This window comes from Denticeps clupeoides, chromosome 16 (assembly GCF_900700375.1).
Source record: "Denticeps clupeoides chromosome 16, fDenClu1.1, whole genome shotgun sequence".
In the NCBI taxonomy this organism is placed as follows: Eukaryota; Metazoa; Chordata; class Actinopteri; order Clupeiformes; family Denticipitidae; genus Denticeps; species Denticeps clupeoides.
The window spans coordinates 8,443,646-8,456,570 of NC_041722.1; the positions used below are offsets into that span (position 1 = coordinate 8,443,646).

At 40.2% G+C, this 12,925-nt stretch overlaps 1 protein-coding gene across 2 annotated transcripts; it reads right to left on the reverse strand.

Annotated features, from left to right (window-relative positions):
* Window positions 1-8,500: 8,500 nt before the first annotated feature.
* On the reverse strand, window positions 8,501-12,265 carry apip (APAF1 interacting protein). Of its 2 annotated transcripts, none has more exons than XM_028956584.1 (7): window positions 12,122-12,265; window positions 11,902-12,002; window positions 9,918-9,966; window positions 9,572-9,689; window positions 9,204-9,339; window positions 8,914-9,081; window positions 8,501-8,746 (listed from the first exon to the last, which is right to left on the reverse strand). In XM_028956584.1, the coding sequence occupies exons 1-7, from the start codon at window positions 12,164-12,166 to the stop codon at window positions 8,647-8,649; spliced, it is 717 nt and encodes a 238-aa protein (XP_028812417.1). In that variant the 5' UTR covers window positions 12,167-12,265; the 3' UTR covers window positions 8,501-8,646. The 2 variants fall into 2 exon arrangements, with proteins under 2 accessions (XP_028812417.1, XP_028812416.1); XM_028956583.1 differs by having other exon boundaries at window positions 9,572-9,848.
* Between the last annotated feature and the right edge of the window lie 660 nt (window positions 12,266-12,925).

A 12,925-nucleotide genomic window follows, 5' to 3' on the forward strand; every position in this document is an offset into this window, starting at 1 on the left:
CCAATGGTAGTACGTGGGGTTTGAGCCTGTGACTTTGTGCTCTTCTGGTTTGAGTGTGCCACCCACTATGCTACAACCTCCCCTGAACATACGGAGAACATGGTGTTGGTTGTAGTGAAGATATAACCATGCTGATGGTGCAGAACTGTGGTTGGCCTTTTGTGTTGACATTCCACAACACAGTGTGCATGCACCCTGTATTGTGTTTAGAAGAGCACATTTTTTTTATCAATAACATGTAGAGCAGTGCTTTTATGTGTATGGTGAAAGAAATGCCAAATGTCAGGCTGGACCAGAACATTCATTTAACTGTCGGAAACAAAAGCAAGTTTTAATGAAGTTCAGAATATCACAGATGTTGTCTTACATTTTAGAAAAATGTAAGACAACAACTGAAACACATTTCGAATTCAACACACGTGATAATTTTTTTTTTTTATAAAATGCATTCAATATAATCTGTTTGCAATGTCATGCGTTCATAAGTGCATTTTAAAAGTCATGTGCATTTCCTTTTGAACTGCTTGTCCCCATACTTCTGAACGTGGCATTTTTGTGGCATTTGTGTTGCATTTAAAGCACAATAAGTCCATCCAGGGTTTTTAATAACTTGCCTATGTATTCCCTGGACACAGACTTTGTAGCCCTGATAAATCAAAAAATCACAACCTTATCTTAAATTGTGCTGGCGTAAATTCTGAGGGCTCATTCAATTTCCCTTGGCTTGATGCCCAGCGAGGGAGTCTATTGAAGTAGCCTGATTTGCATTCACTCGCAGAACCAGGTGACACAGTGTAACAGCGTAATATATTAATACTGAGACAGAGACAAAATAAAAAAAACTCCAACAAATGTCACAAATGTAGAAAAGATTATCACAACACAGATTAGTGATGTGTACTGACAACATTTATGGATGAAAACCACAACGGTGTCTGTTTGGATCCAGATTAGCCCTAGATATGAATTTCCAAATGCATTTCAAATTGTCAATGGACATATAGAAATGGAGAACATATTCTCTATGAAGATGTAAATCAGAAAAAGGGATTATGGCTCCCAGTGTTCAGATATGGAAGGTTGTCCAGGAACAAAATCTGTTTAATGCCTTATATCCATCACATCTGCTTCTATTGCTAAAAATTAATATCAGCAGTTATTATTAATATTAAAATAAAATGCACCCTTACATGATAAATGTCTTTTGAATCTATGCAAAATAACAAAAGAGTCGTTATACAACTGCGGTGGTGAATGTATGTATGTATTATTGTTATAAGGGATACACTAAAGAGAATGCAATAAGAATTTATTAATCATTTATTCTCAGTGTAACCTAACTATAATACATAACATGTTCATGAACAAAAAAAAGGCATCGTTCTTCGAACCCTAATAAAAATGGGAACTGGGTCTATACTGGGTCTTCGCACAACAGGAAAAACAGTCTGTAAGTTTTATTCTCCACAAATGGTAAAGAGTACACACTCTTAATTTTCTCCTGTATGCCATATGTGTTTTCCTATATGCTTCGAATGTCAAATGTTCTGCAGATGCAGAGTGTTTTGTATTCAGTTGAGGAACATTTAAATACTTTTGATAGCGTTACATTTTCACTGTTATGCTGATGCCTGACCCTTCTGTGACCTGGAATGTCAAGTTATTGATTGTGGCTGCTTCTTCTGACACTCCCACTGAGCAAGGCCCTGCTGACACTGTGATGAGGACGCCTTTGCTCCTGTCAACAGAAACAAAGCAGCAGAAAAATATGACAAAACCAACAGCAGTCAGGACAAATACGTCCATGCTGGATGCTTTGTGACACAAACCCTGAAACAAGTGCCATTTTGTGCAGCTTTGCACATGTCCAACATGAGCACCACAACATTTGGATCACCCATTGGGTGGTTTGCCCTTTTGCCACCATGTCAGCTCTGTCAAGTCAAGACATGGACTCCACTAGACCCCCAAAGCTATATAGTGATATCTGGCATAGTTACAAGCAGTTCCTTTAAGTCCAGTATGTTGTAAGGTGGTGCAGCCATGGACCTTCTAGCACATTCTGAATTTGGCGGACACATCAACAAATCAATTTTGTTCCTCAAACCATTCATTTACATGTTCAGAATGTGGCAAGGCACATTACATAAGCACATTGGTGGCCTGTAATTTACACAGTCCCATGCCTACAGATCTGTGTATCAGAAGCTGCATTAACCTATGTGAACTTCCCACAACGACTGCAGGTTTGGAGATGCTATGACCGAGCCCATCATAATCCATCATCTTCATGGCCAATCTCTTCACTCGCTGCCTAATAAATCCCTCCCACTGCCTAGTGCCATTGTAATGAGATAATTCATGCTAATGCTTTGGCTGATCATTTTATTAGTAAGATGTCATTTCATGAGATGTTGAGACTGGAGTAGCCAGAGGTCAAAGGCTGAGTCACCAGTCACCAGTCACCAGTGTAACGGTATAACATATTATTATTGTGATTATTCCACATTATGCCTACACCTTTGTCTTTTGTCCAATATGAAATTGTCATAGAATGACAATTGGGTGCAATTATCAGTAGTGTATTTGAAAAACTATAATGTATTTATGCAAATGTCATAATGCAAGATGTGCAATGCAAAATTAATTTTGCTAGTATTTTTTCTTTCATTTACATATAATGAGAATTGCTTTTCTAAAAAAAACTCCATAATCCATCAATGCAACTAATTCCCCTTTCATACATTTAAAGTTCATAAATCCATACACTGAAATCACTGAGGCATAGACAGACATGGATCTCGACAGTTCTTACTCCCCAAACAGGTAGAGTGGCCTATGAAATGTTCATTTTTATGCCTGTGCCTTTTATTACTGGTAACCCCCTGCAGAAAAGGCATAGCAGATGGCTGCTATAAAGAACAGATCCCTGAAGGATTTCCCCAGTGTCTCAGCATCAGAACTTTAGATAAAAGGAGACTGTTCTGATTTTTCCCTTTTTCCTATATGAACAGGAAATTAAAGTATCCACACTACCAAACCTAAAACTTTCTCTGTTTTCCAGGTTTCACAAACTATGATTTCTGACATAATGTTGACTTGCCCTGAACTGCCCTTCACAGCCTTGCTCAGACTCAGTATATATCAGACAGAATCAGCCTCAGAATCCCAAAAAGGGAGGATTTAGTCCATCAATAAGATACATGCATTACAAAAAACAGCAAAAACCTAAAAATCTTGGATTTTTTGGTCACCTGACAACATTATTCAATATCACACAACAGTCTGCATAATCCATACTTCTTCTGAAGTCAAGATGTTCAGCTACATTAAACTACAAAATGTAGAATTTACAGGCTTGTGCGTGTGCATGTACATGCTTGAGTATCATTTTTGTAATATCTTTCCAGCAGAACACTGCATGAGGACTCTATATAAACAGAGCCACGTATTTGCAGTGGAGTAATTAAGTAGGCCAAAGGACACATCGTATATTCATTCATCTGCCCTAGAAGGTTTCTGAACCTCTAGGGCCTAGGAACCACAGAGTGGCATATGGTCATCATATGGTGTCATCGGTTGTGTGATGACAGGGTGATGAAACTGGGCACTAAGTAAACCAGGTCAGATCACAGGCATCTGAAAAAAAAAAGTTCAATCGCACAGCAGTCTCCCACCAGCAAGTCCTAAAGTAATGTTTTGGACAAAAGTAATGGGGAATCTCACATGCTCAGTAGCAGCAATGATTCATTTGGCTGTTAGAGAGAGAATACTGAATCAGAAGAGCATACTGGGTGCAGACGGCAGGACGGGGCATCATTTTGAGCATTTTTTGACTGTGCCCTATAAATATACAGTTTTCATAACTGTGTCCATCCACACGCAATAATCTGGCATGCAGACATGATTGTTTTAAAGGGAACCCAAAATTGCTGTGGAAATGACAGCGCTGTCAGCACCAATGCTGTTCCTCAACAGGCGTCCCAATTCTTTTTGGAGACGCTGTCTGCGTTTCTGCCTCCGCACTTCAGGCTTTTAACTTTAAAGTGAATTAAAAGTGCAGTATGTCATCTGAGGTTGTTTTTTGTGTGTGTCTCAGAGGGAAAGCATGATTAATGTTATTCACTATGGCGAATCAGTCAGTACGCAGAAATGTATTGGGCTGACTCATTTTCCCAAAAGGATGGGTTTGTATTTAATCTTTTTCTCCTATGTGCACAGATTTTTACTCCCTCGGGATACATTTTCTAGGCGTAGTGCACTGGATGTGTTCAGGAATATCCAATTAACCAGATAATCTGTAGGTTTCATTTGGTAGCACTGGGTCAGCCTAGTAAGCAAAGGGAACCGTAATCAGAAGGTTGCCAGTTTGAATCCCCAACCGCCAAGGTGCCACTGAGCAAAGCACCGTCCCCACACACTGCTCCCCGGGCGCCTGGCATGGCTGCTCTCTTCTCACTAAGGGTGAAGGTTAAAAGCAGAGGACACATTTTGCTGTGCTGCCATGTTCCACAATGATAATCACTTTCACTTCACATGGTCCTCAGTGTTAACAGATTACTGCTTTTAAAAGAAAGTCAAATCAAAGTTAAGGAAGTCATCAAGGCAGAATTTTTTTATTATATTTTTGGCAGTGTATTTTTGTGCAATTTTGGGATGAAACAATCAGGTGACAGTGTTTGTGTGACAAATAGTGTTGTAGTCAAGACCACCTAAACCGAGACCAAGACATTGCCAAGACTGGCGGTTAACATCCAACCTCTGCAACTCATACAAAATGCAGCAGTAAAACTGATCTTCAACCTTCCCAAATTCTCCCTCACCACCCCTCTGCTACGTTCCCTACACTGGCAAACATGGAGTAGCACCATCCTACCTCACAGCCCTTATTAAACTTCGCACTGCACCTCGTATACTTCGAGCCTCCAGTACTGCTCACCTGGTCCCTTCATCTCTGAAGGTAAAAGGAAGACACTCATCTAGACTCTTCTCCAGCTTGGACCCTCGGTGGTGGAATGAACTTCCCCTTGAGGTCAGAACAGCTCAGTCACAGAGTATTTTCAAACGGCAGCTCAAGACCTTCCTCTTTAGAGAATATTTAGAATAACTTGTAACCTTCTTATTGTCTGACTTATGTACAGAATCTACAAAAAGATTGTATTCATAGTTGAGGGTCCTAGTGAACCAGAACTGATCACTTCATGGTAACTTGAAAGCACGTTGTAAGTTGCTCTGGATAAGGGCGTCTGCCAAATGCCTTAAATGTAAATGTAAATGTATCAAGACAAAGAAGACTTGAGGGAACCGATTCCAAGACTGCCAGCAAGACCAAGACTGAAAACAGACTAAAGCTAGAATCAACAACACATAACTCAGATCAATTGTAGACAAAAATGGCTCTCAAATGTTCAGTGACACTCTTAAATGCACTCTTAAATTCTTCTAGTGAATTAGTAAGGCAGTGCTGGTTTACTGATCTACAGACTTAACAAATGGTAGTGTACATAGACCCAAAAGTACCATGAACTGAGAACAGGTTATTTCAAATTACTCTAAATTCTTACTCTAAATTCATTTACATATCTCAAGCTCTCTAAAAAAGATACACAGCTCATGATGGAGAGGACTAATCAAGTTTTATTTTCATTTTGGAATATCATACAATGAAATAATTTCTGCTCTTGCTGCTCTGATTCTAATCAGCCAAACTCATTTTCTGGGTATGCTGCAAGATAACTGGTTCAGTGGACGGAAGGACCACACAGACTTCGGTCGTGTTATTAACTTCATCCAGGAACAATTACAAGGTCCGGGGAAAATTGCACAGGAGACAGTACTTCTCAAAGGGACCGAATTATATTTATCACATTGATGCATACGACAAGTTAAAACCTTTTGTCATGTGTATTAATGGGTGTATCAGTGGCTTCTCACAAAAAATCATTTGTCTGAATTACTACAAAACTAGCAGTTACCCAAGTGTTATTGGGGGCAATTTCCTAGAAGCTTTTTATAGAAGAATTATTAAATAACTGTCCTAAACATCTGCCCTAAACTAGTTAGTTATATTACTTTTCATTTTGCTTCATCTCCAGAAACTGACCGGTTGCATCTGAATTTAGGTGCGTAATAAATAATGATTCTGTTCAGTGAGGATTTTTTTTTACCCCACTGCTATGTCAGAAACCAAGACAAGATCGAGACCACATAGCATCGAGACCACAAAATATTGGTTGCGAGACCAAGACACTAGTGATAAATACATATGAGTGGGTTTAAATCCAGAATGATGAAGTAGGTTGTGTGAAAGCTGTCAGTCATCACTATAAAAACATCAGTAAAGAACACATTCTGGGAGGCAGATAAACACAAAAAAATAAAGTTTTTTTTAAAAAAAACTTTGTCTGTGCCATTCTTTCAGTCTTTTTATTATATGGAGCAGACACTGCTTATGCTGTGTCCTTCCAAGAACACCATATACAATGTTTTAGATTTTAAATATAGGACTGTGCCCTCAAGGGCAGGCACTGGAGGCCATTACATGAAAAGCAGGACTGTGCATGCGGGTAAGCAAGTATCCATTGTCTGGGGAATTGTTCATTTTGCATTACTCCCTGTAATTTGATTCTGATTGGACTGGACACGCATTTCCTCCTTTAATTGCTAATTCAAGGAGAAGGTGCTGGACAGGGCAATGAAGTCTCAGACATGATTTGATCTAGACGACTCAATTGTCTTGTAGAATCTTGTTTCTTTCTGCACAATGCTTCTGGGTGCTCCACATTCCTACACAATTCAAAAATATCAATGTTAGGTGGACAGGGGATGATGACATACTGGTGCATGTTCCTTGTTGAACTGAACTCCCAATCTTCTGGAAGGATGGATTTATTGTATTAAACCAAAAGCTGTTAATTCCAAAAAGTATAATGAGATTATTGAACAAAACACAAAAGCAAAAACACAAAAGGAGGCCAGACAGTGTACAAACATGACTTTATCTTGGAGTGTTACTGTAATCAGCTGCTATTAGAGTGAAGGAGATCTATTTATGAAAAATCAGTATAAATCAAATGGACAAATAAGACTGAGTTTTAATTTAAATAATTTTTTCTCAATGGGGTTTTGGTGTGGACTCTCTGATGGTCAATTTATTTGTGAAAAGGCTCCCTGATCCGGTCTTTCGCAATTTGAGCCGGATGAATCCTGGCACCGTCATCTTGGAATTTGCCTGTGCCATCAGGGAAGAACCAGCTACTCATTGCATCAGTCAGGGTTTAATAACCCTTCATGCAGTAATTATCCAATGTGAGGCTCTTAACTGGTAACTGTGTATCGTAAGCACGACAAAACCATACGTCTGTAACGAATGCAGCAAACTAATTTGTTGCAATCACACCATGTATTTTGCATACCTGCAACCTACAAATTTAATCTCTCACGAGTTTCAACAATCATAGCAGTTACACTCACAAACTCACGTCCAGGAATCTAAAACGAAGCACTTGCTGTCGACAAACAGTGTTGCATCCAAACCCCACAGCACAGCAGCTTCATTTGTCAACAGATTGTCCTCATCTACTCGAGTTTTTTCTACTGAGCACCCTTTAAAATAAATTGATTAGCAAATCACGACTAATGGCTTTCATGTTTTGTTCAATCGAACAAAAAAATTCAAGAACAGCAAACATTCCCAAAGCCAATTATTTTTACTAATGAGATTTGTTCCTTTTACTTCGCATTCATTTTCATTATATAAAGTTGCAACTGGCAATAGTCATTTATGAATCACTTAAAATTATGTGCCCCCAAATAAAGCTCTGTAAATTTAATCCAGGTTTCATTTAGGTAGTGTTGCTAAAAACTACTTCTATTTTTTCTATTACCAGTAGACACCACTGCTCTACACATTTCGCGGCCATGGCTGCATGCAAATTAAAACGTAGTGTTTCTGAAATCTCACATTTACAAACCCTCCTCATGTCTGATATAATGGCACTTAAGTAACCCCACAAGTTTTTTTATTCAACCATGGCATATCGTAGCACCAAATGTAAACAGAAAGAGCAACCGCATTCTGCCGGAAGCTTGTGCAAAGACAGCTGGACATTGTGAGTCTTCAGTGAGATTAATTGATGGCTTGAGATATTTATGAGACTCTTCTTTCAGACAGGGAGGCAGGGGGCAGTGGTGGCCTAGTGGTTAAGGAAGCGGCCCCGTAATCAGAAGGTTGCCGGTTCGAATCCCGATCCGCCAAGGTACCACTGAGGTGCCACTGAGCAAAGCACCGTCCCCACACACTGCTCCCCGGGCGCCGGTCATGGCTGCCCACTGCTCACTCAGGGTGATGGGTTAAAAGCAGAGGACAAATTTCACTGTGTGCACCGTGTGCTGTGCTGCTGTGTATCACATGTGACAATCACTTCACTTTAAAGGAAACCTTCTGACGGTTTAGAACACAGAATGAGTGTTAAATACAATCAAATGCATACAAAGTATGTCCGTACAGTTGAACACTTTTTAATATACTCTTGATAAGAAAAAAACATTAAAATATAAACCAAAATGTGTACTTCACATAATTACATTACATAACATTTCTCTTATGCATTCTGATCGTTCACGTTGAACATTATAAAATGTGTATCAGACAATGCCTTTTTCTTCTGTTGGGAGGGATGAAGGATCCAGACCACACTGTTTCATCTGCACAGCGATGTCAAACAGGTAATCGTAGCATTCACACCTAGGCAGGACAAAAGGCATGACATTTTTAATTCCTTCAGATATGCCCTTTCACGCGCCAGATTCAGACCTTCGGTTTACTGTGAGCTTCAAAAGCCCAACTAAATCATAGTAAAGACACTATACTGAACAAGAACTGATGAATATCTGACTAATACCACATCTTACATTGTTTTAGCTTTTTCCCAGGATTCTCCCCATACGTAGACACCATGTCGACGGACCAGCACTGCACACGAGTCTGGATACTGGTTCATAGCAGAAGCCATGCGCTCCTTCAAGTCTCGCTCCTCGGGAGTATTCTCCACAATAGGAACCACCAGAGTTTCATCATACCTTTGAACACAAAATGAAATTGTTACGCACGCTCTCACTCATCTTACGAAAGACATTTTAAAAATTTCTTTGTAATGAAATATTCAAATGGTCTATTCCCAAAACAGAATAAGCCATCCAACCTGTAGTTGGTCCCAGAGTTTCCTTTACGAATGCCCTTGATCATTTCTTGATGAGTGATACGAAATTCCTTGCCCGGAAACAGCAGTGTTGCCATAACAGCCGCTTTCGAATGAGTATGAATGACGGCCTGCGCCGCTGCACAGGAAGAGAAAAAAATAAAAAAATAAAAAAGGCAGACAAGCAAGCTGTATTCAAAATGCCTTAATAGGGATGAGGCTATATTCCCCTTATAGTAATGGTTTGAAAAAATATTCCTCAAATTTCATTAATTATGGTCAGTATAATTACACTAGAATTACTAGATGATATAACAGATATCTTACATTTGTGAAAATATGTCAGTGTGTCACTTTCAACGATTACTTACATCTCATGGTGTATGCATTCATGAACAAAGGAGTGCACTGGCTTTTCTTCAGCTTCTTCCAGGGGGGCGGACAGCTGATGTCTTTCTCCTCCATATCACAAACAAAGATGTCTTCTGGCTGGAGGGAGCAGTCAGTCATAGTTCTGTGGTTCTGCGAAATCCCGTTCGTTCGCCCCAATTCATGTGTGGCCCTCTGATTCACTGAATCATTCTGATGTGCACGCACATTTCTATAAACCATTACACTGCAGTATGACGGAGAAGCTGTTCGTGCGTGCTGGAGGGTTGGAAATAGATAAATAACGCGGGCATGGGCACCACGCACGCAACCCTGTCAAAAACTTACGTGTATTCTCTCCTTTTGCACTCCAGAAGGGGCTATGTAGATCTTGTCTCTGTGTACGACAGGTGTTAAAATAAAAATGAGATGATACGGCATGAGCTCAGTCTTACTAATGGCTGTAAATAAAAAAAGATCCATTAAGAGAACAAGAGAGGATGACACATTTACTAGGAGGGGCAGGGGGTGTATGAAGTGACAGGTTAGGAATATTGGTCCATAGGGTGCCTTTAGCAGCCACGGCTTACGCTACATGTGGCATGATGTCCGGAGGAGGAGTCAAAAAGAGAGACCCAAAATATATCAAAAAAGTGCTCTTCCTTTATTTCTTTTTCCCTTTTTCCCCCCAAAAGTGATAGAAAAACGGGCAAATATAAGGTATTTGGTACAGGTAAAAAAAAAAAAAAAAAAACTGAAGCGTGCTACAACTCTACACGAAAAGAACAAAAATCACCGACAACGCAAGACATAGAAAAAAAATTGGGGTCAGGCTAAACTAAATGGTCCGGCACCAATACTTATGTTTTTGTCCACCTGTAGCCCCTCCTCCTGCATCAAACCAACACTCCCCAAACACAATATACAAATTAAACCTTCAACATTCTTAATCAAAGAAAACAGAAATGGTATCCCCCATATTCCCAATCAACTCCTAACCAAAACACCTAAACGTGACAACCAAAGAGTAACAAGCAGCCAAGGTTTTATCATGCCGGCAGAGGTTTTATCATGCCGGCATAATTGAGAAGCACTGCCTTAAACCCACAGTAGTCACAGTAGTACAACTTTTGAAACCCTGCACCTTTTTTGCCTTCAGTTTTATCATTCACTCAATTTACTTACATATACAGTAGAGGCCAAAAGTTTGGACACACCTTCTCATTCATTGTGTTTTCTTTATTTTCATGACCATTTACATTGGTAGATTCTCACTGAAGGCATCAAAACATGAATGAACACATGTGGAGTTATGTACTTAACAAAAAAAGGTGAAATAACTGAAAACATGTTTTATATTCTAGTTTCTTCAAAATAGCCGTCCTTTGCTCTGATTACTGCTTTGCACACTCTTGGCATTCTCTCGATGAGCTTCAAGAGGTTGTCACCTGAAATGGAGTTCCCAGAGGTGTTTAGCACTTGTTGGCCCCTTTGCCTTCACTCTGCGGTCCAGCTCACCCAAAAAATCTCGACTGGGTTCAGGTCCGGTGACTGTGGAGGCCAGGTCTCTCCACATGTGCTCATTCATAGTTTTGATACCTTCAGTGAGAATATACCAATGAAATGGTCATGAAAATAAAGATCATTATGATGATAATGAAAAGAAGGATTAAACACTGAGCTGTACTGAGAAATAATTGTGTTTTGCAGACCCAAACAGACTTGCATGTTCTATGACCATAACACATGGCCATGAATTTGAAGCCAGACAATTTTAATAATTTGCCCTGACCCACACCTGAAATAATAGCCCAGGTTATTTAGCACTTCCCCATCCTCTCTCATTTACAGCATATCAGACGGACTCATTCAGACTTACAATCAGTAGTTACAGGGAAAGTTGCTCCCCCTGGACACAATGGTAGTAAGTGGGATTTGAACCTGGGTCTTCTGGTTCATAGGCGAGTCTGTTTCCCACTAGGCTACTACCACCCTCTCTCTCAGCTGAAGCGTACAAAACAGCCCTGATCCTGACCACTTGTTTCATCGTTCTATTCTCAACCCCAGTTTCTTACAAAATAAGAGCGTCACGCCGTAATGCCCTAAAACACATCCACGTGTATTTACATTTTCAGCATTTGGCAGATGCTCTTTTCCAGAGCCCACTGCTCACCAAGGGTGATGGTTAAAATCACAGCCCTCTCAGGTAGGAGGGTGCTGCTGACCATTCCCTTGCTTTGTAGGTGCACATCAGTATTTTGAACCTCATGCGGGCAGCAACGGGAAGCCAGTGAATTATAGATTTTTTTTTTTTTTGCATATTGCATCTCACCCATGTTTCAGGCTTATTCCTCCCCCTGTGCCAGTAACCCATCCGAGTTGATAAAACACCTTGCACAGCTCCGGGATCAGTACTCGCGGGTGTTCTTTATTCTGCAGAGAAGACGCAACGCAAATGTAATGCGAACTTTTACATGCAACGTGCAAAGACAACACGTGACCGCGTTGTAAACATTGCACCGGGCTTTTTTAAAAGTCGCCTGTCAAGGTACCTCTGGCTCGCAAGGCTGTAAATCCCCGTTGTCTGCGGCCGACATTGTTAAGGTGACAGGCTGACTGTGTTCCGGTAAACAGCGTTGCAGAACGGACGAAAAAGCACCAGCATTAGCACATAGCGCGAACCGCCGAACGCGGACCCATTTAGACGTCTTTACTTCGCCTGACGGTTTTGCACATAAAACTTTAGACATGGCTGCGTTATAAAAATACTAACTAAGAGAATGAACAAGTTAAGGTCGATTGGAACCTTTTACAAATGAGAAAATAAACGAATTTGTTAATTTTGTCGCTACTTCTAAAGGTTTGAAACGCAGTGCTCCTGAAAGTCGACCAATATATAAAAAAGACACATTTCATTTTAAATGAAAGATTCATTTAATCAGGAAAATAAATAATTTGGGTCAGGTAGTATATTGGGCACCTTCGTAAAAAACAGGTCTGCATAGAAAACCTACCGCTTGCGTTTTTAATAACGCTTTAATGCCATGTTACACAATCAAGCAAATTCGATTGCAAAAGCGTGACGTTGAACTTAGTTATTGAAGCGAACGTACAACAAGAGAGGGTATCCTTGTGTTTGAGCAAATAATCCTTTTACGGACAGCATTTCCCAGTGTTCCTCCCGGTGCAGTCACGTGTTGTCAAACGATGCGTCTAATTGGCTTAAATGTTAGCGAACGGTCCTTCTATTGGGCAAATGAACGCATTCATTACGCTTGTGTTGTTGGGTGTACAGTAGAACTTGCCACCAAGACGTGAATGTGAAGTGCAGTTGCGTGTTTAATCTGATTACTGTA

What these genes read in the sequence shown, in the direction of transcription:
- apip (XM_028956583.1), bottom strand. Translation starts at nt 12,166, where the DNA reads ATGTCGGCCGCAGACAACGGGGATTTACAGCCTTGCGAGCCAGAG. An exon ending in TACAGCCTTGCGAGCCAGAG is followed by an intron (nt 12,003 to 12,121) that starts GTACCTTGACAG and finishes TCTTCTCTGCAG; the next exon opens with AATAAAGAACACCCGCGAGT. An exon ending in AACTCTGGGACCAACTACAG is followed by an intron (nt 9,082 to 9,203) that starts GTTGGATGGCTT and finishes TTGTGTTCAAAG; the next exon opens with GTATGATGAAACTCTGGTGG.